General features: G+C 40.7%; 1 protein-coding gene across 1 annotated transcript; it reads right to left on the reverse strand.

Moving 5' to 3' along the window:
* LOC122406101 (UDP-glycosyltransferase UGT5-like) lies at window positions 1-27,538 on the reverse strand. Its single transcript, XM_043411330.1, has 3 exons — window positions 25,962-27,538; window positions 12,521-12,740; window positions 1-620 (listed from the first exon to the last, which is right to left on the reverse strand). Exons 1-3 carry the CDS (start codon window positions 27,085-27,087, stop codon window positions 338-340), a joined length of 1,629 nt encoding a protein of 542 aa, XP_043267265.1. The 5' UTR covers window positions 27,088-27,538; the 3' UTR covers window positions 1-337.
* Window positions 27,539-27,977: the final 439 nt, after the last annotated feature.

The following is a 27,977-nucleotide window of genomic DNA, read 5'->3' on the forward strand; positions in this document are numbered from 1 at the left end:
TAAAGGATCCAAATTAATTTACTGTTTAATGCATTCTTCAGTTCTTTCGACTACCAAGACTGACGTGAGTAGCATTCGTACTCTTACAATTCTCATTGCGACAAAAACGAATGGAAAGCTTGCATTCGTTTCAATTAACATTGGAATCATACAATTAAAAATGATAAAATTTATTTATTAAAATACACATAATCTCGTAGCCATAACATTTTTTCCATTTTCGGAAAATTTAAAAATTCTATATCAGGATAAGTGTACAGTAATCAGTTGGATATTGTTCAACAGTATGGAAAAGAGTCCTTTCGAAATACCGTACACCAGAGCACAAAGCTTTTGTCTACTCTTTCTTAGTCGTTTTTTTCTCGTGACGATTTTGACTCTTGAAAATATATCGAACCAAGCGAGACACGATGAAAATGCTCGACGTCACTACGGCCATCGTTATGAAAACGACGTCGAGAAGATAATATTGATACCATGTTAGATCCTGCGCTGCGCTTCTCAAGTATGGTATCCCATTTCCACGTGCGATATATTCGGTCCACCAAACCGCAGTCTCCAAGGGGCTCTCCGGCCGATCGTTATAAGCCTTCGCGAGAGCCCGAGCTCTCAAACTATATCTGTGAAAAAAATAAAAAACGAAGGTCATTAGAATAATTGGTTTCAAGTTGCCGATCGTTGCGTTTTTTTTCAATTTCATGCATTTTCGAATTTTCGCTGGAGCAGCGAATCGTAGAGCTTATGGCTTCGAACAAATTTGCCATTGATTAGATATACTTCGGAGTTGGAATTCATGATGAAAATGGAAAACGGAACAGGAAATAATCGAAATAACGGATCGAGCAAAACTTAACGGACTTAGATTTACTTTTTTGTGCTAAGTGCTTGTATTCAGTTTCCACGAGTTTGCTTTGGAGCAAAGAGTTCGTAAAAGTTATCTTCCTATGGGCCAATTCAATGACTCCTGAACATGCGAATCACCAGCTTATTTCAGAATTTCCATTTTGACGAAACGTCATTGGAATAGATAACAGTGTGGGTCATCGGTATTTTGAGTTTAAAAAAGAAAATTCATCAATCATCGTTCATCCACCATTTTCATATTGCAGAGTTTTTTATACAAACTAGGATCGAATTGTGTACGTTTTTTTACGAACTCGCGTACAATTTGACCGAAAAAACCGAATCGTTAAAATCTTCTCTTTACGACCCTCTCAAATGCAGAGGGCGAAGGTCAAACAATTAACTTGAAGAATTCGTGAATCAGTGACATTCGTTCGATTCGGCACGAAACAGCCCATTCCTATGCACACAGTTCGTTTTATTTATAGCGAAGAATTGCGTTAGAGACGCCACCAACAACGTCTCGGAGCGTTCCGTCTCTTTCTCCACTTTCATCAGAACCGAATAGAATGCATAAATGAATAAGCGTGAGTAAATGAATCGTCAGAGTAAACGAAGAAATAGGAGACTTCGTTTCCCTCCCTCCGTGAGCTTTTCTTCCCCCCCCCCCCCCGCCCCTCCTTTCTCATTCTCTCCTCGTTTCTATTCCGTTTTCGCGCAGCGGTGAAGCTGTTACGGATTGTGTAACCATACGATACTGCTGGCTGCCAAAGGGGCGTAAGAAGCTTCGTTCCACCTCTTTAAATGCTCCGGCACGCAGTGTCTTTCTGCCAAAACTACAGAGCGCGGAGACATGCGCAAACGAAGAAGAATCTCTCGCCTGGGAGTTTTCGGAAGGCGAGTCCCTGAAGAGAGTCCTGCTCGCGGCCGGGTCCGGGGGAAGAGATCGAGCCATGCGGAAAGAAGCGGAAGGTGCAATGTTTTATGTAAATCCTCTCCAACTAATTTCCGACAGCAACTCTAGCATCGTTCATGGAACGGAGTTGAACATCGAATCGAGGGCTCGCTAACCCCAGTGAGCGCTGTTTTTGCTGTGTATCTCATACCATACAGACCATGTTCGCTTTCAACAGAAAGAAACAAACAAAAAGAGAGAGAGAGAGGGAGGGAGGGAGAAACCGGTATCAACGATATCCTGTAAGCTTGCGTCAGAAGAGAGGATGACGGAAGTGCAGTTTGTACAGCGTGAAAGTCGACTCGAACTTTGCTGAAATATTTATGTGGCGTCGGCTTCTCTTTGACGCCTACACCCTCCCCTGTGTAAAGTCCCGCCACATACAACAGCCACTCCGGCCCCGCGTTCTCCTGTGTCGAGGGGGTGCAGGCAGCGAGAGGGACGGAAGAAAGAGAGAGACAGCTGCGGGGCGAGAGTTCTCCACTCGTATTCCGAATCCCGAAACGGATGTTTTTTAGGGTGTTTGTAAACATCTGAGATGAGTGTTCACGGCCATTGATTTTTGTCACGTTTCAATTATAAGATTCGTGAGTGTATCGATGATATGAAAAGTATATTTTGGAGATGGTTTGTCATGGGTGGATGGCACGCCGGTGTTAGGTGGAGGAACTACTAAATTATTGAAAAATATTATTCATCGTCTGACAGTCAAGCTGTTGGGGAGTCAAAGCGTCGATTATTTGTTCAGCAAAAGCTTTGAACTGCCAGAGTCCATAGAACAGCTCGGTTGTAAATTACTTGGGAAAAATGTATTAGTGAAAGAATCCAATGCGGCGAAGTTCGAGTAGATGTGAAAAATACAAGGGAAGAAGCTTAATAAAACTGCGATTCTACGTGGCGGTAAAGTATGTATAATGCCCAGTTGAATCGAAATCCCAGAGCATATTAAAATTTAATTTTCGAGTTTCGCCTATTCCGGCCACGCGAGAATTTATTTATTTCTTTTTTCTCCCCAACTATATATTTCATTTTATTATTTTTTATCCGGTTGAAAAGCCGAGCGGAATGCTGAAGTGAATGCTTTTATACCGTTGCACGGAGCTTCAATGAATTCATAAAAGCGTAGAAGAGTACTCGTGGATTTCGTAACAGTGACCGACCGCGGTGGAAACCACAAAAGCTTCATTCATTCACTATATGCGCGCGCGGACGTGAAAGGCAGAAAGGAAAGAAAAGAATAAGTGTATATTGGACGAAATTTACAATAAAGATGGAGATGAGTTTCGGAGACATATTTGATGACGCGAAGCCCCATAAGGAGTCGGTGCTCTTCTAACGAAAGCTTCGACTCCTCCTCCCCCCCCCCCCCGCCCCCCTTAATGAATATAACACAAGCAGCCTCCATTCCATTTAAACCAAGTGAACGGGACGTTACGATTATTCATTGAAATGATTCCAACGGCGTAAAGCGAATTAACATAATAATGAGAAAGCACACGCGTGTTCCGCGCATTATTGATCAACAAAAGAGCTTAATCCAGGCTCCACCGAGTGTTGAATTATATGAAATCCGCCCTTTTGTTTAGTACACCGGGCCGTGGAAATTCGCCGCGCGGACAGAGGCCTGATGCGAAACCCAATTCACGTACGTGGAATTCGCGAGTGACGAAGCGCTCACCGTTGCTGAAAATATGTGTGCTCTGTACGTTATACACGTGTCGGGAGCGAACGAGACCGAGAAACACATTTGGAGCTGAACCGCACTGACGCATCGCGTTCTCTGTCTCCCGCGTATACAAGTACATACGCATTTACATGTGCGTATGCATGCCTGTGTATATATAATATAAACGCATACACACTCGTGACCATTACACCCGGGGCACACAATTTACCAATCGGTACTCCCCATTATTCGTGTTTACAGCTGCTACCCGGGAATCAACCTGCTACCCGTTATTTGCCCCGGTCAAACTCAGTTGCAGCCCGCAGCGGTTTTGAATTAACCATCAATTTTAAGCGTTCGATGTACATGTCTATCGCTCTTTATGTACAATGTGACGTTTTGAAATTCCCTCCATTTCAGCCTTCACCTAACTAAAGAGAGAGAGAGAGAGAGAGAGAGGGAGAGAGGGAGGGGAGAGGGAAAAATGAACATGACGGATGTTGTCTCCTTCGCACTTCATTCTCTTCGACATATTTTCGGAGGCTGCTCATCACTGATGAATTCCGTTTGGAAAGCTGAATGGAAAGTTTATCACAGTTATTTGGACGACGATACGTATTTTCTTAAGGATGTACGGACGCGAGGGTTGTTTTTAGATGGCATTCTTTATGTCTTACAATCCAAGATTTCTTTTCTATGCGGCTGTGAAATTTCAAGACTCGTTATCGACTGTTTCGTTGAAATATTAACAGTCGAACAGTACGGAAATTAACGCGTCCCTTAAGGCCGCAATGACTCGCTGACCCCTTCAATCATCTTCAACTCAAAATTTAATGTATTTCTAAATTACATGTCGAAGATTATAACCAGTATTTATGTGAATTGAATCGCACGGAATTTAATGGTACGTTCATAAATGGGAGTCAAAGCTCTTCGCGGAATTAGAAATATTGGGCTGAAGACGACAAATGGTTACGGAATTTTATTGAATCATGTTGTCAATGGAAGTGACAGCTATACTTTTTAAGGTTGTATATATGGTGATCCCTGATCTAATCTGTCGACCAAGTTCAACGTTGTCAAACGTTGCCTTTTCGCAATGTACTATATATCGAATCATGTAAAAGACTCGGAATGAAAAATGTTGTGCAACGAACTCGACTTAAATATTATTTACGATTAAAAAACTAAGATAACGCTTTTTTACTAATATTCTTCTGTATATAAATGACGGAGATAATTCCTTTGAAAAAATATGGAAAGACAGTCAACTGACTAATACGACGCGGACGTACATCCTTAAACAACTTCCATGCTTACGGCATTAGACTGATTGCGAGCACATTGTTTATATTTTTCGAAATTCGCTTTCTACGATTACGTTAAGCTAAACAGGCTGAAAATGCATCTTTAAAGTATATAATTAAAGAAAACGTGAACGGAAAGTAAAGTTTTTGATGGAATGCAATTCAATTGCACTTGGAATCTGCATTTCGAGCTAGATCCTCTCAGGTTACAACGCTTTTTATTCCACGCATATATTTATACATTTGCGAAAAGAAAGTGGATGAAGGAAGGTAAAAACTCCTGAAAATGGTGGAAAGAAACGGAATTGAGGCCGATATTGCCACTGGTACAAAATCTAGCGAGTGCTTTTGTTGCTGAAGAGGAAAAGAAAGCGAGGAAAATGCACGAGCGATACACACGCAAAGCAAATTATTTAGTCGCAGACTTTACGAAAGATCGTAAAGTTGTGTCATGGTCGATTGGTCCTGTTGGTTCGAACGACCGTGGTTATCTATAGTTCGCAGTGCATCACTCTTTTTGATATCTCTCGGGAATCGTAACTCGCAACCTATATATTGCAATCCATCTTTATCTCTTTCTCCTTCTCTCTTTCTCTTAAGAGCTTTCTTTCCGAATGTGCGATGCTCAACTTGGAAAACAAAGTTCCAACTGGCGAGTGCAAAAAAGGGCTGACTCTCGTTCGATCATTAATCAAGAGGAAAGTCCTATAGAATATCCACCCTAAATCCTAATATCATCTGACTATCAAAGATTCGATTATATAGAAAAGTGACTCTTATTAGATCTACAAGGAATAATATGATTCCAAATAACACTGAATGAGATATACCGAGATCGAGCGATCCTGAAATCGTTACGTTTTCTGGACAGATCAATTGTCACGATATTTTATTACATTCTGCTTTCTGTTGTGTAAACTAATACTCGTACCTCTGCTCAACAGTGATCACGAAGCTCAGTAATATAACATTATCATTATTTGTGTTCAAATAATACAACAAACCTCAGTGAATAATGCATGCATTCGCCATCACGTGGATTCCACTTTCGTGTTCGTTCTCATACGGCGCAGTACGAATTTCCATGGAGCTTCACATCCTGTCCAAAAATTAAATAGCCACCGGCGAAACGTCATAGAGAACAAGAGATAGGGAGAGAGAGAATACTAATAATATGGGCAAAATGCGTCCATGAGCTTCGTGAAACGTTCCTTCCTCGCCAGGCTTTCTTTGAGCTCTGTGCTCCAACGTTGACAACACTTAATTAACTGCGTACTCCTATGCTCTTCCTGCATAGTTAAATTTTCTTCCACGTTACATACACGCCACCCTACTTATCAAACGGGTAAAGCAATTCGTAGATCCTCTTCACAAACATGATGTGACGACGTTGAAAATGGGGGCCCATCCTCGCGTGATACCGATCAAAACGAATTTCATTCGATCTTGAAGAATTCTACAAAACGCTGTAGCGATCCACCAAACGGTATCGCACGCGAATTTCCAAGATATTCGATTGGACCGAAAATTAATTTCAAAACGAAGAGAAAATTGTGTTGAAAAATTACTAGGATTCCGCAGTTTCCGGTAATCGTCTTGTCTTTGAGGTCTTTCTGCAAACAAATAATGATATTCGACCTGGAACGGAAACGAATTTTACCACGTAGTCAGGAGCGCTTATATACTTTGAGCACAACATTGTTTGTTTGTTTTTTGATAGAATTTAATAATCGGGTTTGAAGTGTAACTTTTCCAGTTTGTTTCAAGCGTAACATCGATCCCATTTCGAATCTACGAATGATTTTTCAAATCTTGATAATTGATTAACCTCGTCATAAATCATGATAAACTGACGTCCGGGAAAAACGGCTTTGATCTCGATTTCATTTTTTCTCCTCTTTTTCGTTCTCACACATGCAGACGCACACATATATTTTTTGGACGATAAAAAGAGGTATGAGAGCCGGGAACGCGTTCACGTGCTCCCCGCGCTTGTTCGCACGTCAGAGCTGCGAGGGAGACGAGTAGTTTCGTCCCGCGAGAAAACCGTCTGGTTCACAAGGGGAATTCGTGCGCACCGATCCAATTAGATTTTTAATAAAAGTTTTGCCGTCCAACCGAGCGACTTTGCCGCGTGGCTAGCTTGCCCAACCGGTGCCTCCTCTCCCTCTCTCTCTCTCTCTCTTTCTTCCTCTCACATTAAAAAAAAAGAAAGCAAAAACGTGTGGTTTCTCGACTTTTCCTGGTTATACTTGCCCTCGTCTCTCTCCATCTTCTCGCCCCGTCTTTTTCTATCTCCCTCTTTCCCTTTCCCTAGCTAACCTTAATTCTACGGTTTCTAGTTTCTGAAACTTTTGACATCAGGTACCCGGCGACGTCCCACCAGATTTCACGAAGCAGCCGCACTTGCACGTCACACACATCAACTCTGTATCTCCTCGAATTCTTCTTCCCTACCGAAAATCTTACTCCCTGAGAGAGCACTATTCTCCAAGAATCGTGGCGATTCGACTCAGAGATCCGAGCATCAAATTTCTCCCAATCACAAATCCAGTAAACGCATGGGCCAGTCGTTTTAAATCAACGAAGACATTATTGGTCTCTCAGAATATTCGATATTCTGAATTCGGAAATGATGAATAATCAGGCTGCCCACTTGGTCTATGAATCTTGTTGTTTTGTGCATCAAAACAACAATGAATTTCTACTCTATCGCAAATAACTTTGCGAGATATGAGAGAACACACGGCCATAATGTCTCGCCGAATAATAATTCAAGTGTGCCTACCACTGCACTGTACTTCCCTAGCCAATTACAACTCTAGCAGTCTACAACTCCCTTAACAGTCTCTTAACTGATAATATAAGGACGAAGTAGCACTCGGACAATACACTTTCGAAAGTAGTCCTTCTCCTACGACTGCAGTTAAATTTGTCTGAATAGACTACAAAATAGAAGCAGTCGAAAAAGCACGTGGTTCGCTCTCGAAAAAATTTTCACTTACCACATTTTTCAACTGTTTCTCCTCTCAACTGTGCAAACTATTCGAAAATTCTACAGCTATACGAGAGTTCCACTGGCTCCGATATTTCAATATTTCCGATTAATCGTTTCTTCCGAATTCTCAACAGAACAAAAGATTATAATGATCGACCCAACTCTTGGTGTCCCCGGGGCTATAATTCGATGACTGCCGAAGCTTCGTACGAATGAAAGGAGTCTGACGGCCTAAAGGTTCATCTACAAGTTTGCAGGTATCTGGTCAAGTGAACCCGCACATCGAGTGCTTTTGATCTCGAAACGCCAGTCATGGAGAAAATCGAAAATTTGTAGCACGCACATACTCAGTGATCTCGAAGGATAAGCTGCGCCCTTAAAAGAAATAATGCTGTACGTTTCTTCCTCCCTTTTCTGTCTCTCTTATGCCAAAGCCCTCAGAAGAACCTCCACATTTTTCTCGAGGACCATCGAATATTCATGGGGTTAGCGAGAAGGAATGAGAGCCTGCTTGCTCCGATGGAAATGTATATAAAAAGTGGCCAGGACCGACGGACAATCTTGAATCCCGCGAAAGTCGAATGTCGATGGTTTTCTGTGTCTATGCTAGATCGAGCACAAATATTTTTATGTAGATAAAACTCACGAAAATTATTCCGATGGGCAACCATCGTTATGTATCCATCAGGGAAAATTACTGAAGGAACAATCATGCGCTGATTGAACAAACCATTATTAAAGATTATCTCGAAAAAAATCTCATTCTGCGAACATGAGTTATGACAAAATGCATTTACTCCTCGATGGTTCTCGGCATTTTCAGAAACCCTTTACGAGAGTGCTACACGGAGAAAACGGATTCGTTTTGTGTAGTGAGGAATAAGCATATTATTTTTCAAGAATTTTCAATGCATTTAGCCAGCAACGTATTTTTTTCAATTTTCCTATTTTTCGTCCCTTCAATTCTAAACAGCTTTATGTAAATAGCAAAAAGTCATGCATGTGAGAACTATATGTCGTTTGGTTTCGAGTGTTTTTCATCATACCAGACTAGCGTTTACTGATAAGTGGAAATGTATTGTAAATCACAAATTTTCACTGTCAGCATGGTAAATTCTACGAATACGTGTGACATTTTGCCATGCACATAGTTTTTTTCAGAGTTGCCCAAGTATTCTTTACAACATAAACATTTGAAGTGACTGCGAAAACATTTTTTACTGCGCACTTATAAAGAAAAAGACTCTTGAGTCTTTTGAATAAAAGTATGAGTATTGGTCTTTTTACTATAGTGGATAGAACAATTTTTATTACTGTTCTTCGAATTAAGGCTGCAATCCAGTGCGTATGTACTGTCCCCGAGATACTATATTCCTAGTACTTTCCTCTAGAATTTTCGTTTTCTCCGTGTACGATATACGAAAGAAAAAATTGGATGCTCTTTTTCCACTGTCAGAAGCTCGGTGGATATTATTTTGTAGGCCTGATGGAAAATGATTCGATATCTCGATGTCAATGAACCCTGTGAGCCTGTTTCAAGTTTCTCCGATTACGAAAGTACTTCTCATCACATTTTTCATTAAATTACAAATTCGAACGCTTAAGACGTCCGTTCCATTCTTTATGGTAAAAAATTCGTGTACCGAGCGCTCATCTGTTTTCAATACCCTTTTCTGGCATTATTGCTCGATCATAAGCGTTTCCAATGTGATTTCCAAGTTAATAGAAAGGATACAGAAACCAAATGAAATATTTCAGCACGGTCTGCAAGTGGTACGCGGATAATATGTTCTTCGCGCAAGTATAGCCGAGAGGACGAGCTCACTTTTTCTTTTTTCTTTTTTTTTCACGTTCAATTAGCCACCCTCTTCCAACTATGCTATAGACTCGAGAGCGTGCTCGTGTACCTATATTACATTTTATATTAACTAGCTCACAGCCACACACACATGCACAGCTACATATACGAATATATAGATACATAGACCACTGAGAGAGTCCAAGAGCACTTGAAGATAAAAACGAGGGAAAAAGGGTTGAAGTGTCTCGTAGCCTGCCAACGTTATAGACGAACGTCCAGAGTAGGTCCGCCGTTATACGATGGCCTCGGTTGAGAAAAAATATAAACTAAGCTCAAAGGCCTGCGAACATTGTACGTGTTCATCAACTGTGGAACAAACTCACGAATAATTCTTTCATTATATACATCAAGTGGATACGTAGGATAACAGAATTATATAAATATCAATAAATTCGAGTGCCCTCGCGTCCTTTCATAGCGGACTTATGAAACAATGTATCTTTTGTTTCATTCTCTGTAAAAAATTAAAAAACAATAACAATGATAATAATAACAAAGCGTTAAAAAAAACGGCCCAACTCAGCCAAAGTTTCGAGTGAGCTAAGAGATTAAACGGAAAGTGCGGAAGCCTCGTGGAAAAAAGTGCTTGTCGAGTCAAAAAATCGTTGGTCGGGAAAAACTCAATCGAGTATTACCTCAATTCAATCACAATAAATATGATAAGCCTAGAGCCGCGTCTTAGCCGTGGGGCAGATGCAAAGCGAAAACAAGACTCATAAATAAAACTTGTACTACGAAGTAGAAGAAAATCTATCGGAGAAAGCACTCGGGAAACTAAAATCGTTGGGGTTAAGGGTTGAATAGCTTGCTTTATATCTACTGACTCCCATTACGCCCCATTTCCCGTGCACCCAGTACGTTTACGCAAGTTTTGTGTACACGAAGGCATACATATATACGCGTATACGTATATAAACAGACTTTAACATGAAGCTAGTTCGAGATATGGAGAACAACAGGGCAATAAAGATGAAAAACGTGCTGGGAAAGTGAGTCGCGCAGAGCTAAAACTCGAAGAGAGGAGGCGCAAGCAGAGAGAACTCTGCGTTATTTCTCTCGACGGCCGTAACCGAAGAAGTGATGAGGCGAGTTTTGCCACGAATCGTAGGCGTGTGCCCGTTTTCAGGTTCTGCCGCGCGCCCCCTTTCTCACTCGCTCTCCCGTCCCTCTGTATCGTCGTCCTTCGGTTCTTTCCAAACTGCCGAAACTTTGGCTACACACCCCGCGAGAGGACGAACGAGGCCACCAGCGAGCGCACTCGTTTACGTACTACCACCATCGTTCCTTCTGTGTGTGCCCTTAATATAAACAAATTTATTATAAAGAAGAAGGAAAAACCTCTGAAATCGTCCTTTCAAATTCCAACCACGTGGCAGAAAACGCCTTCTTTTATCCCGCGCGTATTTATGTACCTGTTTTGCGACAACAGTGAAGCAGAATTACAACCTCGATTTGTACTGACTCGCGCGCACCACTATCGCCGAGTTATTAACACTTCCAAGCTGTCTTCGTATCTCGAGCCTTCAGCGAGGATTAGGACGCTCTTGGGACCCATGCAACTCTGATAACGTGACGGAAGTCCTACAGACTTGTTTATGGCACATCGTGTGGTTATATTTATTAAGATTTGCATCCATTTCTGAGCTTAATCGTCGCTGAAACGATACTCCGTGCGAAGAGTTTGTTTCGACCCTTTTTTCCTTTGTGAAACCGACCCAATATCGTCTCTACGTATTAAGCTCTGTTCTCCGAGGCAATTCCAAGCAAGTTTCATGTGCTCACTGCCCTTAAATAAGTTTCCTTCCCTTACGCAAGTCAAGAATTACGTAACGTTTTTTCACGAAAGTTCTCACGAAAATCAGAGCTTCCCAAAATCATGAATTTGCAGCTATTCTACTCGAGACTCGTACGCAGATGCTGGACTAGAATTCGAGTAAGGAGATTGATCTCGTGCTCTCGAAACGAAGCATGACCCAGCCCTTCGAGATATTTTTGAAATCTGTGAACTTTAACATATCGAAATTGGAGCAGAAACTCTGTCCCTGGAAACAGAGGGAGCCAAGAAATTCATTGTTTTTTCTCGAACGTCCACTCGACGATGCAGATTCCCCCTTTCCATAGGGACATTAAACTCGAGATTTTCATTGACGTGTGTACCGAAAGATGAGGAACTTCGTAAACACGATGACAGATTCGAGGCAGTCACATGTGAGTGTGTTTGGATAGTCTTGGTTGATCTCTGTTATATACACACAGAAAGTGCAAGCTCCGACATCTTGTAGCGGAATTTTATTTCTCTGTGTAATAACACGAGCCTTATGTACTCTATTCCGGAGTCAACGAGAGAGCGCGCAAAAACCATTTGAATAATGCAACGTTTAATTTCGCTCGCCTTTTCCTGCTCTTTTTCTGCTTGCCCTTTCACTCTCATCCTCTCTCTCTCTCGCCCTTTCTTTTCCTCGTAATCGCTAAGATACACGCTCGATTTCACGTGAAACTTTAACGCTCGCTCCCGAAATTTCCCACATGACCGTGAGAAGTCCAGAAACGAAAGGGAGACGAGGAAAAGACAGTAAAATATGTAAAAGGTGTGAAGCTTCCGTAATCGTATATAAGTAAGAAAAAATTTATGCTCGCCTGAGACTATGAAAAATAGAAGGTTAAGGCTCCCGAAAGAGCTAACGTCGCAAATATTTCATTACATCCGCCATTCTCATGGCAAACTATTATCCATTTTGCACACAATGTGAATTCCAGAATTCGTATAATCTTTTGTCATTTGAAATATTCAAGGAGCACTCCTGGCGTTACACTTCAATTTCGTTATGGAATTTAGAGCTCTTTTGAATAATTTTGCTACTGAGAAAGAAACAGGAAACATCATAATTACCCCGAATCGTTGAAAACACGATCGACAGCTTGACGAAGATCTCTCTCCGTCAAATCATTCCACCGGAGAACCTCAGCAACTCCACGCGCTTTCGCTGCTGCTGCATTGTAAAATTGATCACCGTACATCGGTATGGCGATCATCGGGACCCCCGCCCACACACTCTCGGACAACCCCAACAGACCGCCGTGTGCCATGAAACATTTGACATTCGGATGTTCTGCAACGAAATCCATTTGCGCAGGTTAATTTTTGCGTTGGGCGATAAACAGAAATTTAACAGGCAATGCAATATCAACGAATAAATATCGTTTTGAACAATGTTATTTTCGAAAAGCGAGAGAATGATTTATTCAATGGGAAAAATTATTGCCAATTTTCGGTGAGAAGGAATTATTTGTTTAAAATTTCATTCGATATTCGGACGATGCATATTAAATTTTATGTAATTAAGTGTCGTGCTGAGGAAATTAACACGACGAAATTCTTGCAATCGCGTTTATCAATAAAAAAGCTCGTTTTCTCTCCATCTCCGTTGATGGGTTGACAAAAATTTGCTTTTTTATTACCACTTTGGAGCAGCATCATCGCACACGAAGGCGTTGAGGAATTGAGATTCAGGCCAGGTTCGGATAATATAAAGAAAAAGGTTCGAAAGGCTTTTCTTGCGTTTATATTTGGTCAATTCGTGACTCGATAGTAATGCCATTGCTATCGAGTCTGCATCACGATTCACCTTTCTCCATCCTTTAGCTGCTTTTCTGCCTCTCTCTCCCTTCCATTCTCCCGCTGCCAAGTAAGTTTACTTGAAAACGAGTACACTATTATCGTTACCCGATCAAAGTGCAATCCTTTTTTGTACAAACGGCAGCAACGACCTTTGCGTGTATAAGGCGATTCCGAGTTCGAATTGAGAAGGAGATATCTGATGACGAGGCAGCTTCCGCAGCGCTCTCATTTCTCCTTCTTTCAAATATTCACGAAATAAGAATCTTTCATGAGCGGCATTTAATATGAATTTGTGCGCGTGCAGTATCAAAAATATTAAAAGCCCTGATCAAGCCTACACAAATGAAATAAACGAAATTCCTCATCCCCGGGCGAGTATCTGCATGAAAAAAATCGATCGAACTCTGAATCCTCATAAAATAACACGAAAATCTTTGAAAGATTCAAATGCTCCTGAAAGTCGAATCGAAGCCGTATGATAAATCTTAGTGAAGAATTGCGAGTGCATGGCTCCCGAGTCTGTTTGATCTGGAAAGACTCATACAAAAAGAACGCCCTCCCGGTTCGCTTTTGATGCATCGAATATCCATCGGAGTTTCGCCATAGACGAAAGGAATTTTTAAAATGCCACCGCACCCTTCGAACACGCCCTTTTAAAACGAGGCTCCGTGGCCACAGGTATAAAAAATATACATACGAACGTCTCCGTACATAGCACAGCTAGCTGCATGCATAGCTGCGATTCGCGAATATATAGATCTGTGCAGGTGAAAGCAGGGAGGAGCCTCGGAGTCGATCCTAATGTCAAATTCCATTACCCTCGGAGCACGTACAAGACGACGGGAAAGCTCCCGCGAGCAGCATACACACGTCGAAGGTCCAAGGTGCGAGGAGAACGTACTTATATATGTATACACACGTGGCAATGTTCGATGCCGCCTACAGGTATGTCGAAGCGTTGCCAGATGAATACACCGAGAGCGTTACCCTTCAGCAAACTCACCCCTGTCTATATACATGCACACCCAGCGTATTAGTATACATACATAGATATTCGTACAGGTACAGTTGAAGCTGCACTGAGGTTTCACACTCGATACGGCTTCTATATAGTATTGGTAGGTACATCCAACGGTACGTGCTATCAGTTTACCTATAACGCGCTACGGAGCGCAGCTACGAGGGTATACATGCACATAAATATGTGTATATGTGTGTATCGCTATATACATTTATTAATACATGTGTATATGAGTTTTGTTAGAACGAAAAGGGCGGGATCGAGGTACGAGGGGACGTCGAATTCTTGGTGCTGTATGACCTTTCGGGAGGGTAAGAATGCCGGTATGTAAGTGTAGTACATAGTCCGTGCACTCTTCTGTTCGAAATGTATAACGAAAAGGACGGATTCCCTCGAGGGTGACGATGGGATTGAACGTAATGGAAAAGGAATAAAAGTCCTCCGCGAATTAACTCACACCACGTACCTCGAGTTTTATGACGTTTCTCACACTTTTTTTTCTCCTCTTTTATTTTTGTCGGGGCGCCTTGTTTTTTTCTTCTTTTCTATCGTGGCAGCTCACCTCTTTTTCTTCTCTTTCCTTCGCCCGAAGACAGCGCGCTATAAATCCGGCCTGTATGCGTTTAACACGCCATATCTACGGTACCGATGCATCCACACCCGGCTGATACTTATCGCACTCTTTGATGGCCTATCGCGTCATGAAATTTTGCACGAGATACCTCCGTTTAATGGGATTCGGGGAAATCGTTTTTCGTTTATTTCGCGTCTCTCGTTCGCTTTTTTATCGGATCATTTACTCGATGCTAGAAAATGAATGGGAAATTGACGTTGCGGTTGTATCAATCGGGGAAGTTGTTCGGCTTTAGTAGTCAAGGATCACTCGGTTGAACGAATAACTTAAAGAAATTCTCATGGCTCGAACGAAGATTAATATTAGTTTCACAGTTATTTTTTAAATATGTCAGCCACCCTCGGGTCAATTGGTACTTGATTGAAAATAAGGCTTTTCAATCATTTATAAAATTAAGGGGGAATATCGGCGTGACGAAAATAAACTTGGGCGCAAAAGAGCTTCTGTATGGTCAACTTATTTTTATTAATAGTGAAGTTACATCGTCCAATTGTATCCTCGCAAAACCATGTTTTTTGACCTGGCTGACAGCAGCATAACTCTGTCAAATTTTCTCCAATCGACTTCATTCAAAAAGGATTTTCTTCAAAAAACTCATTGCTAGAATTTTTTTTAATGACCGCTATTTTTTCTAACCAAAATTTTCAAATTTCCTACGATGCTGCGATAACTATACTATTATAATTTAATAGTCTCTTGAATTTTTTATTTCAGATGCCTGCTCTAGCACTTGTGCTGTCAACCATCGGGGAGTCTTTTTTGAGACGCCATTTTGCGACCGCTCCTCTGCTTAATAAAATGTACTAAAAATAAAAATCTCCTTGTATACTTCATTACTTCAACAATTAATACACGAAATTTCAAATAATTTGATCGAGCCGTTTTTTCAAAAAAATTCTAAAACATACCTCAGTTTTCAGCCCGTCACACTGCTATTTCCCCTTAATGAACTTCAATAATTCCGTATCTCGGTTAAGTCCCTTGAGGTCGTTTAATATTCATCGAATTCATTGTCAATCATTCGGTCAAAGATAAGAGATAAAACGTTGATAAATACGAACTATATCGCGAGTAGTATATATTCATGCTCGAAGTAATGTATCCAAACGAAGATAAAACGCAAAATAGTTGTGATATAGTGTAGAGTATCGTTGGTACTGGTGTGATAATGAAATTAAAGTGATCGATAGTATGTACCGGTTAAGCGTTCGTTGGGCAAAGTTCCTTCGAGATGGCACTATGAAACAGGCACAATATATTAGATAGGTACCCATCTGGAGTGTAAAACGAGAAGATATAAGCCACACGAGAATGGTTCAACTTCTACGGAGCTTGTGCACCTGCTGCTATCGGCGATCCACACGGCTCCACTACGTGTACGCGCATTTAACAGAAAAACCTATTTATCGCGTTGTTACGTTTCGAGCGACTTGGAGTTTCGAGTTTCCGGTGCAGTAGATCGAGCTGCACAAAAATTTTCAGCTTTTTGTTTTCTTCCTCCAGAAATTTTTCGTTGAGAATTGTTCATGCATTTTTTGCCGACTTCAAACTCTTCTGCGATCTGAAGATTTGATCGTTATTCCGTTGCACTAGCTTCGGTCTGGACTTTTTATTGCAATTATTGGTCTCGTAGAGAAAGGTCTGAAAAGTAGGAAGTTTTCACAACCCCGCGAAGTGGCTCGTGCTTGTCCTTGGAGTCACGAAGGTTCATATAATGAAGGTAAACGAGGCTGGAAAAAGACGAATATACGTTCATGGATCTAACTGAAATTGGCAGGTTTCAGGGGGTAAATAAAGAATTGGAAAAACGAACGAGTGGGTCTAGTCGATGGCTCGTGAAAAATGGAGCTCGCTGGTAAAGTTTTGCGACCTCGAGAGGCTCACGCACGTCAATGTCATACACACGCAATGAACCGACGCGTACCTTATTTTCTTAGCCGTGAAAAATGTTGATTTTTCATTTCGAGGACCCGGCACACATGGGATTTTACCCACTCTGCGTCTCCCTCCCGCTCGATCGACAAGCTTTTTCCCATGAATTGAATGATACACCGAGAGCACTTATCCACCACTGCGGAGAATAAACGATGAGGTAAACAGGAAAAACCGAAGGAAAACGAACCTCAAAAGGTTCACATTGTATTGAGCATTATCGTACCGGGGTCAAAAAATATACAGAAACACACAAACTCATGAAAAACACTATAAAAATAACAGCCTCGAGAAAGGAAGACTTCGTTATTTGATTGAAAAACATAAATTATTTTTGCACTTTTGTAAAAACCTTTTATGCATCCACGCGCGGAGTCATTGACGTTTTGGCGACCGGTTCGAATGAAAAAAAAAGAAATTCTCGTAACATGCACAAAATTTGGATTCGTATCGATATTCAGAGTCACGCAAACATTTCCAGAGATTCGTTTACTCGGCAAAGTGCCCCGGGAACTGCTGTAGATTAAACGTCACCGAATATTTAGTTCATTTTTGCTGAATTTGGATTTAAAATCGTTTTTCCGATCGTTTTTACAAAGCTCAATAATAAAATGCACTTCAATCGTTATTATACAACGAAATTGGTGCGCCCTGTCAGTTATATAGACAAAAATGGACTTAGGAAAACAAGGTGGTTACTGCGCGCAATATTTCGAGGTCCTAATGAAAAAATCAAAACTCCAGGAATTTTTTCAATTTTTTATTTTGCAGTATTTCCAAACACACTGTTCGTTTGCTTAATTAAGAGCTCCCGGAAAAAACATGAAAAACTACTCGAGATCGTCAGGAAAAAAATTTTTTCAACGGTACGGAGATACATATTTATAGCTACAATGAAAGAATAACTGCCGAAATTACGTTTTTTCTTCACATTTTTTCTCGTGAACACGCATGGACGACTCTGTTATTTCATAAAATTGGGGACCCTCAATGAATGACGGAACTTCGTACATCGTGAAAATGCTCGAAACCTTTTGTTTAACGAAGGAAAATACGGAGCGATTTTTCTCAAAATATTTTCCAACGATCTCCAATTCCGCGCATTATTTCAATGTTTGTTCCATGCAATGTGTGTTTTTCATTCACTCAACACACGCGTTTCGAGCAGCCTTTTCAAAGTGAAATAAAAACGAAACAGAACCAGGGGCTTTGACAAAAATATTACAAAAAATATTTTTTCGATGCTGTACAGAAATTAGTTTGATCACAAAAACAGAGCTGTGAAAGCTCCGTCTCGTATTACTTTTTAGTCATATCTCATACAACGATCGAGCACGCGATGTTTCGTATCCCCGTGCGTGCGTGTGTGCAAAGCGATGTCATCGATTTGGCTCACAGCACATTTCGACTTGTGCTAAACAGAAGGGCACACTCCAAGCATTCAGAAATGCAAAACGAATGCTGTTCACAGGCGTGCGATATCGATTAGAATATTTCGGATGCACGCACGCTTTCGTCCTCACCATTTTATGCATGCATCTATAGATTCATACGCATAAATAATGCTAGCACAAATTCGTAGAGGAAAATAATAAATTTAGGATAAGGTTCCGAAAAGCCCATATGCGCGATTGATTTGGGATTTGGTACCCTTATGTTTTTGGCCATTCTGAGCATGAATCTGACAATTAAAATGGGCGCAAATGAAGCTAACCCCCCTTAAATTAAAAAAACACGATTTTTGAGAGGTTTTTCTTAGTTATTTTGGAAAATAATGATTGGAGACGAAAATATTATAGACAAAAGTTGTAGATTTTATAAAAATACATCTTTTTTGTTTTACACATTTTTTTTTGTAAAATCATTATTTTCTGAGAAGAAGAGCATAATGTGTAAGAACAGAAAAACGGAAATTCCAAAAAATGGAAATGTACGAAACCTTAAGTTAAATAACAGTAAACGTCATGCCAGCAAACTCAAACTCAAACTGAAAAACCCAAACCCAAACAAACCCAACCCAAATCGTTGGGTGGGCCCGGGACACCTTCGATGTGTGTGTGGAATCGTTGGGTGGGTCCGGAGCACCTTTGATGTGTGTGTGGAATTGTTGGGTGGGTTCGAAGCACCTTCGATATGTGCGTGAGTGTGTGAAATCGTTGGGTGGGCCCGGGGCACCTTCGATGTGTGTGTGGAATCATTGGGTGGGTCCGGGGCACCTTCGATGTGTGTGTGGAATTGTTGGGTGGGTTCGAAGCACCTTCGATATGTGCATGAGTGTGTGAAATCGTTGGGTGGGCCCGGGGCACCTTCGATGTGTGTGTGGAATCGTTGGGTGGGTCCGGGGCACCTTCGATGTGTGTGTGGAATTGTTGGGTGGGTTCGAAACACCTTCGATGTGTGTGTGGAATTGTTGGGTGGATTCGAAGCACCTTCGATGTGTGCGTGAGTGTGTGGAATCGTTGGGTGGATCCGGGGCACCTTCGATGTGTGTGTGGAATCGTTGGGTGGGTCCGGGGCACCTTCGATGTGTGTGTGGAATTGTTGGGTGGGTTCGAAACACCTTCGATGTGTGTGTGGAATTGTTGGGTGGATTCGAAGCACCTTCGATGTGTGCGTGAGTGTGTGGAATCGTTGGGTGGATCCGGGGCACCTTCGATGTGTGTGTGGAATCGTTGGGTGGGTCCGGGGCACCTTCGGATGTGTGTGTGGAATTGTTGGTTTGGGTTTTTTTGGGTTTGGGTTCTTCTCGGTTTGGGTTGGTTTGGGTTTGGGTTTTTCGGTTTGAGTTTGAGTTTGCTGGCATGACGTTTACCGTTATTTAACTTAAGGTTTCGTACATTTCCATTTTTTGGAATTTCAGTTTTTCTGTTCTTACACATTATGCTCTTCTTCTCAGAAAATAATGATTTTACAAAAAAAATGTGTAAAACAAAAAAGATGTATTTTTATAAAATCTACAACTTTTGTCTAAAATATTTTCGTCTCCAATCATTATTTTCCAAAATAACTAAGAAAAACCTCTCAAAAATCGTGTTTTTCTAATTTAAGGGGGGTTAGCTTCATTTGCGCCAATTTTAATTGTCAGATTCATGCTCAGAATGGCCAAAAACATAAGGGTACTAAATCCCAAGTCAATCGCGCATATGGGCTTTTCGGAACCACACCCTAAATTTAATGTGACCATCGAAGCAACAAGATCGTTAGTACCTGACGACGATATAATTTGCCAGCACCTTACACCTCCGGATAAAGTTGTACTCGTAAGTCCCCGAGTATAGTGTAGCCATGCATATTCACATAATGCACTTACGTTTTTTTCCATGGGACAGAGGAAGGCAGGGTTCAACAACGTGTGATTTATGTGCTTTACGACTTGTCGTTAAGCCACGTGAGCCTTGACAGAGAGCACAAGTGGAAAAATGGCCTGTGCGAGGCTCGTATAAAAATAAACACAATAAACGAGGTCAATCATCTCCCCTTTCTTCCTCCAGCAAAGTGTAACGAATCTTGAATAATTACAGTGGAAGAAGAATTACGATAATGCAATTATTTTTTTTATCCAGTTATCCTGAAGTCTTGGGTTACTTGTGAGAACGTTCTCATTTGAGAAGCCTCAATCAAGTCTCTTATTCTTGAATTGCTTTTTATACCCTCGTTCCAGGAGCAGACCGCAAACATATGCAGATACGGAAAAAAGTATTGAAAAGCGTGAGAAAACATTTCTGGAATTGGGGCAGTTCGTCATGTGCTCACGAGGACCCTGCGAAACGCAAATATCATTGTGCCAACAAAAATTGAGTGCAATTTTCATTGAGTTCAATCACTAACGTACCGGTGAATTCACAACTGGTTCATATTCGTTGAATTTTTAGTTGAACTTGAGGCACAGAAGCACGTTTACTGCTCACCACTGAAGAGATATATAAGAATCTATATTTGTCCACCAATCCATGTTTGCTCGTCGCTAACACGGTCGGCGTGTTGCCACATATCAATACGAGCAAACTGATATCATTTATATACGGTGCCCTCGTAATCGCGTTCAACTTTACGAAGCAGGAGAATCGAGTTACGTTATTACGAGAAACAAAAGTAATTTTACATTTTTTTCAACAATGAACGACCGCAATATCGATTCGTAAATATTGCGCGCCGATCAGCAAAATTTGACCCGATTCGAGACTTCTGCTTCGTCACTGTTTGCATGATTATTTATCAGCAATGAAGACTTGTCTATTGATGCAACGGAGAGAAAAATCAAGAACGCTGTGTTTTCTGAAGCTCGTTACACGTTCGGTCGGAAAAACTCGGTCATGAATTATGAATATTTTGTTGCCATGCATCAGCGAGACTCTGCTCCGTTCTCGATTTCAAAACTAGCGTTCATGACTCCGACTTCGACGTGTGACCGCACGAGATAATCTCTCTCTGAAACTTGCCAGAGCTTTAAAACCCCTCGACCATTGCCTGAAAAGTGGCTCTCACTATCGTGCATGGCACCAAGGCAAAGGGAAGTGTTGCATCGAGAAGAAAATAATTGAAGCTAATTCTTGGCGACCCAAAACGAAATTAATGATCGTTTCGCTAATTCGGATTAATTCCAGTCATTTAACTTAATTACCGTGCACCGTAGCAAGATTACTCTTTTTGCACCAAGATTTTCGCTTCGTTATTAATCGACAAGATCTTCCACGATGATTTCTTCGAGAGAGAAAATTCGCTGTGCAGAAATATTTATCAATATTGTGCGAAAATTCACAATTTCTTAAAAAATCGCCATTCTTGCGTCTTCCTTTATAAGAATAATCCTCTCTGCGGGTCATTCTTCTTCCTGACCATGGAACTCCGCATATTGGAAATCAATGAACTTGAGTGACGCGCGTGACCACTGCGCAGTTGCATTATTGTTGTTTTAATACATTTATATAGTCGATCAGTCCGTGTGCATTTGTATCAACGATTCATTGATCTCGTTGCTAGCATCTGTGAGTGCTGAAGACTCTGGAAGATCGTTAATTATTGTTTTATTTTGATAATCCATTATTGAATTCATTTCCGTTGATATGGGCATATTTTGCTAGCAATTTAATAGCCTCTTCTGCGAATTTATGCAGAATGTAATTACGAATGGATTTTATGGAACATTTCCGATGCTCGTATCGAAATCGTTATTCAGATTCGAACTTTCAATGATGCAACGGCACCAAACATGCGCCCTATTTGGTTAGCTCAACGTTATTATTGTTGCATTCGTTAATATTCGATTCCAAAATCATTGCCGATACTCCATAAGAACCAACGGTTCAGTGCCATCCACGGAAGGTTTACGTTCTTGAGAGACAAGTCAAGCGAATTTGTTAGTTTTTCTAAATAAATCGCTTTGCCTTACGATTCTCGATCTTGTTTCCATTTGTCATCAATTCCTTATATGCTTTGCGCACAGCAGCGGACAATCGTAAATAAGTATCAGGGGCGTGTACTGCTCGGACCATACTTTAATTCCTAACATTGAAATTCACTGAAAAAAAAAAATTGGATCGTTATCCAGTTGCTTTATCGCGCCTGAGCGAGTTATCAGAATTCTCTAAATTCAGCCATGAAACTTTATTTGCCGTACGTGAACTCCACCTGAATCTATAAAAGCTTCAAGGACCACCGAGATTATTCAACGCACCTAAAACCACACGGAGAAAACGGGGCCGAAAATTCTAGAGGAAAGTGCTGGGAATATAGTATCTCGGGGACAGTATATACGCACTGGATTGAAGAATAGTAATAAGAAATGTTCTAACCACCAGAGTAAAAAGACCAATACCCATACCTTTTATTCAAAAGATTCAAGAGTGTTTTTCTCTGTAAGCATTATAAAAATGGGTAAATATTTAAAAGTGCACACACACACACACACACACACACACACACACACACACACACACAAACAGACAGACAGGCGCACACTTGTTATGTTGGGAAAGTGGAAAAATGGTGAAACCTAAGGATCAGTTTTTTACTTAAAAAACCATGTTCTATGAAATTTCTTCAGCCTCCCTCAACTAATTATGATTATCAGGCATGCCTATTAAGTGATGAAACAAAAAAAATATCTCATTTTTTGGGAAAAACCACACTTCTAAATATTTACCTAAAAATGTTTTTAGTCACTTCAAATGTTTATATTGTTAAGTATGCTCGGACAACCCTGAAAAAAACTATATGTCACACGTATTCGGTGTATATTCGCATATTTATCATAGAACTTACCATGCTGAGAGTGGAAATTTGCGATTTACAATACACTTCCACTTATCGGTAAGTGCTAGTCTGACATGATGAATAACACTCGAAAATAAAATGAAACATAGTTCTCACGTGCATCAATTTTTGCTATCCACATAAAGCTGTTTAGAATTAAAGGGACGAAAAATAGGAAAATTGAAAAAATACTATGCTGCTTGTAATCGGTGGCTACATAAATTGAAAATTCTTGAAAAATAATATATTCCTCACTATACAAAACAAATCTGTTTTCTCCGTGCGCTGAAATAATGAAAATTCGATATTTTTTCATGTGAAATAAAAAATACATCATTCTAAGTAAGTTTTCCCCGTGGGAATTCCTCGACGGTTATCGATTACCACGAATCCCGCGAACTGGGCTCAGAAAAAAAGTCTCGGAATCGGTCAGTCATATGAAAATAATCTCAGCAATGACATCATAGAGTTATTGAATCCAACAAATGCAGTTAAATTAACAACAAATCCCTACATTAAATATTATTGATTGTCCACTCGTAAAGTTTATGAATGAAAAGATCAACGAATTATATACCATGTAAATCGTCGCGGCGACTAATTGAATTGAGTTTCGTAAAGCATGTGATGAGCAATCTCATTACTTTGATTAATGTTTTTGATCGGTGTCGATAAATCCTCGTATTTAATACGCATATACACATACACACGGAATATTTCATTTAAACTGTTGGGTGACATGCTCGTAGCAAAAGTTTCTCCAGGAACGAGATGATATTCGTGGCTATACATTCGCTTCCCCCTCCCCCTCGTGCCAGCCAACCTGCGTCAAGAGGTAAACCGCGGTGTCATCCGGCAAGCGCGTCATTAGAGTAATTACCTACGACCCCTCTCAGCATTATTCGGAAATCTCGGCATACTGCTTGTATGTCACTCATCTCCTTCCAATCCTTCCTCCTCTCGTGCAAACCATTGGATCGTCGGCTCGGAGTTTCCGCGCTAATTCATTCGCCTCGAACTCTACATAACGTGGTCATAGTTATACGTTATTATATGGGACATCCTAACGTGACGCGGTTCCCATACTCTTTCATCACTTTTCACAAATTAACGGCTCATGAGTGACCCTCGAGAAAATTCGCGCTGAGGACGAACCTATACGTCACTGAAAAATGTTTTTTTTTCACCAAATTTTCGCATCTCGTTTAGCGAATTTTTCCACTTGTCCCAACTTAGGGGAACGCATACACCTTAATTGGTTGGAAACTATCATTTGAAAATCATTTTAGCAAAAACTTTCACAACGTTTTTCAACAGAAAAGTCTTTCGTACCGTGGCCGAGTGAAATTCAAGGAAAAATAAACATTTCGGTTTGTAGAAAGCTTCGTTTGTAGGATTAAATTCGCGAAAGCGAATCCCTTGATTTTCATCATTAGCCAAATCTGTCGAATTGATATCAAAATTCTCCTTTCATGCCACCCTGAAACGAGCTATTTTGAAAACGAATGGTCAACTGTACTTCAAAAGGGTGAGCGATCCTCAGAAGCTGAGCGCAATTAGACGGGAAATTTCTCGATTCGTAGAAACCGAAGCAATCGCTCCATTCACAAGTTTCATCAAAACTCACTTGTATGAATCGATGCCATATAACTGGACGTTAATATTCTACTACTCTATTTCCTGCTTGTCCGATGTTCCGTTTGCGTGCATACAGCGTTTCGAAACTATGAGAAAAATGGCGTGAAAAGTTTACAGAGAACGTTCCATACATTCGAGCTCATTGTTAGTACTAAGCGAAGGAGTTCGCCAGCCTTCCTTCTGCTGCTTCCAATCTCGATAATTAATCATCGATTCGAGCTGCGAGAATGCAATGAATTGTCGCAAGAGATACAAAAGGGTAAAAACTGGCGGAGGCAGAAAATATGCTCTTTTTCTGTCTATTCTTTTATATTGACTTTCTCTTTGTTTTTTTTGTCTGTCAACCTAGTCACGGTGACAATTGAGCCCTACGTCCAATTATCCCAGGAAGACTCTCTTCCCACTTTTGTGTTGAGTACTACACTCGTCAGACCCTCGTACACCTTCACATATGTATTTACTCCCTTTTCTCTGGAACCTTCCCGGTGGTGTGTTCATTCAATTTTTGCCTCATTCCCTCTTGACGATTTCTTTTCTCACACCGAATGTGCTCCGTCACCAAAAATGCCATGACACGCCCACTGCGATAGGCCATTAATCGCGAGAAACGAGGATGAACCATCAGTGACAGTGAGATTAAGGGGTTACATGAGTTGCGAAGGTTAGAAAAAAAGCACTTTTTTCACATAGTGAAAGGAAATAGGGAAAATATTCAATATTTCAGGATTCTGAATGTCAAAAAAGAGGTCGAACATTATTTTTCCCAACATTCAAAATGACAAAAATGAAAACCACTGAAATGAAAGTCCCATAGTAAGTTTCTAAACACTTTGACGGATCATCCATGCTTGTGTTCGAGCTCCTCAAATTTTACTATGTTCAACTGTAAATTTCGATTGTGAAAGCAGTACTAACCATAGCAAAACGGCATCAATAATTCTACGTTACAGTTCATCATCGAGTCAACATAAATTTTACAATGCTTCCTCGGTGAACTACGCAGGAAAAAATAGCACACTTTAAAACCTTTGTCAGAGCTAAATACGCAATTTCAAAGTTGTTGTTCAGAATTTACTTATTGGAAATTACAACGTTTTTGATAAAAAAAACCTTCAAAATGGGCGATGTAGAGACTTAACGCTATGACGGCATAGTAATTCTTACGATATTTTTCTCTTCGTGTAATGATTATTATCAGACGAGACGGTATAGACACTAAATCTAATTATACTTACGAAGTATAGCGACCTGGGGTAGCCAATGTCGAATAAGCAGATTCTTCGGCTTATTCGGCATGTCCTCAGCTTCCCATTTCCAAATGACCTTCCTCGGTATATCGCGGAAAACGTTGACAATCATTTGTAGTTTATCCTTTGGCATAGTTGACGCTTTGATCATAGAACCGAGGCTGAAATACAAGACCCCCTCTTTGGCTTCGTCAAGGAAGCGTTGGAGGTCATCCGGCAACGGTTTCACATTGGGTGAGATGTGAATACCTCCGAGTTCGATGACACTCGGAAGATTGGGTTTTGAGCCGTGAAGGGAATAGTGAGTGTTGACGAGTACGAGCGATGAATTTTTGGCGATTTCGCTCAACGCTGGAACATCCGGACCGAAAACATCGTGCACGATATTCTGCATGGCGGGAATGAATCCATATTTGTATGCAAGCTTGATCACCGGTAAAGTCAGAGTGTTGATAACTCTTTCGAAAAATGTCATCGACGGACCGAACCCATTGAATATACTAGGGATGTAACTCGGATTATCCTCGTTCGAGAAGCGTCCGTTAACCCATGGCATCAATTGGTGCGACGAAAAACTGATGAATGGAACGTTAAAGCGATGTGCCAAAGCCAAAAAACAGTCACTGTTAAAGGCCTCGGTTATCATAACATCAAATTTGGCATCCGATTTAATGAGCTTTCGAACTCCCGGATTGTACAGACCATCGGAACAGGCCTTAAGCCCCCAAGATCGCAAGAGTATCAGTTCCAGGAAGACGCTGATTGGCGAATGTTGTATCATCGTGAGATCGACCACGTTTAAAAAAACATCAGACGTTTGGTTCCTCAGACTAATATCATGGTAATTCGGTAGAGGTGAACTCGTTCGATCGTCACGAGGAAAATATGATATCACCGTAACGTCGTGACCTTTTCTCGCTAGCTCTTCGAGCAAGGGCCGAAATACGTCAAAATGACTCTTGCCAGGATGTCCGAACACACCGAGTACACGAAATTTGTCGTTAGCCTTCGATTGACTAACGACTGTTGACTGGCGAGGGTCACATTGTCCAAGATCGATGAGAAGTGAACACGATACGACATAAATCATAAATATTGACTGTTTCCCAAACATTTTCTTCTTTTGGGTTAAGACAACGAAATCGCGAAATCACAATCCATTCAGATTAGTTCTGGTCGCTGAAGCAATATTGTTTCTCACACTCTCAATTGGTACACTCAATTGGTACTACGATTCATTCTCCCATTTCCTATTGTGATTTGTGGATGAATTTTTGAAAAATCGTTTTCATTTCATGTGCAATCTATCGGATTTTTTGTATCTGAATTTCATTGATTTATCGATTTTCCAATGGATTTCAATTGAATATCGCGACTCTCGCGATCTCGAAGTATACGCTGGCACGTGCTGCAGCCACTTTCACTTAAAGCAACGTTCACGAAAGCCCTCTCGGGTTTCTTAAACACTTTTTCATCAGTCGCTCCCGACAGACAATATAAGCGCAAACGTTGTCGTCGAGACGAACAGTCCTATGGCTCAAACGACTCACGATTGACTGATGAATTAATGTAACCGCTGCGAATCACAAGAGACTTTAACCACCTCCCCGCTCAAACAGAACGATATTCGTGGCCTCTGCTCGAGTCTTTCCTAAACACATCGTTATACAATCACGAACTTGCTCCCTACTACGACGACACTTTTAACTCTATATAGCGGTAGTGAATTTAAGATGAGATATTTCTGGCTACTGTTCGGATAAATATATATATATGTTTAAGGCCTGTTTTGAGGACTGAAAAATATTGTGGGGTAAAATGAATGCCAAAAGGATTATTTACTATATGGAACATTTTTCATTAAAATATATACATTATTCCGTAATATATCATGAAAAAACTACTATTCAGCTACTATGAGCCATTTCATACATTCAATATTTTGAGGACACATTTCGATATTTCATAAACTAATGCTATGAGGACTTCTAGAAATTATACATA

Source organism: Venturia canescens, chromosome 2, assembly GCF_019457755.1.
Source record: "Venturia canescens isolate UGA chromosome 2, ASM1945775v1, whole genome shotgun sequence".
Lineage (NCBI taxonomy): Eukaryota > Metazoa > Arthropoda > Insecta > Hymenoptera > Ichneumonidae > Venturia > Venturia canescens.

What these genes read in the sequence shown, in the direction of transcription:
- LOC122406101 (XM_043411330.1), bottom strand. Translation starts at nt 27,087, where the DNA reads ATGTTTGGGAAACAGTCAATATTTATGATTTATGTCGTATCGTGTTCA. An exon ending in ACCCCAGGTCGCTATACTTC is followed by an intron (nt 12,741 to 25,961) that starts GTAAGTATAATT and finishes ATTTCGTTGCAG; the next exon opens with AACATCCGAATGTCAAATGT. An exon ending in CGTGTTTTCAACGATTCGGG is followed by an intron (nt 621 to 12,520) that starts GTAATTATGATG and finishes TTTTTTTCACAG; the next exon opens with ATATAGTTTGAGAGCTCGGG.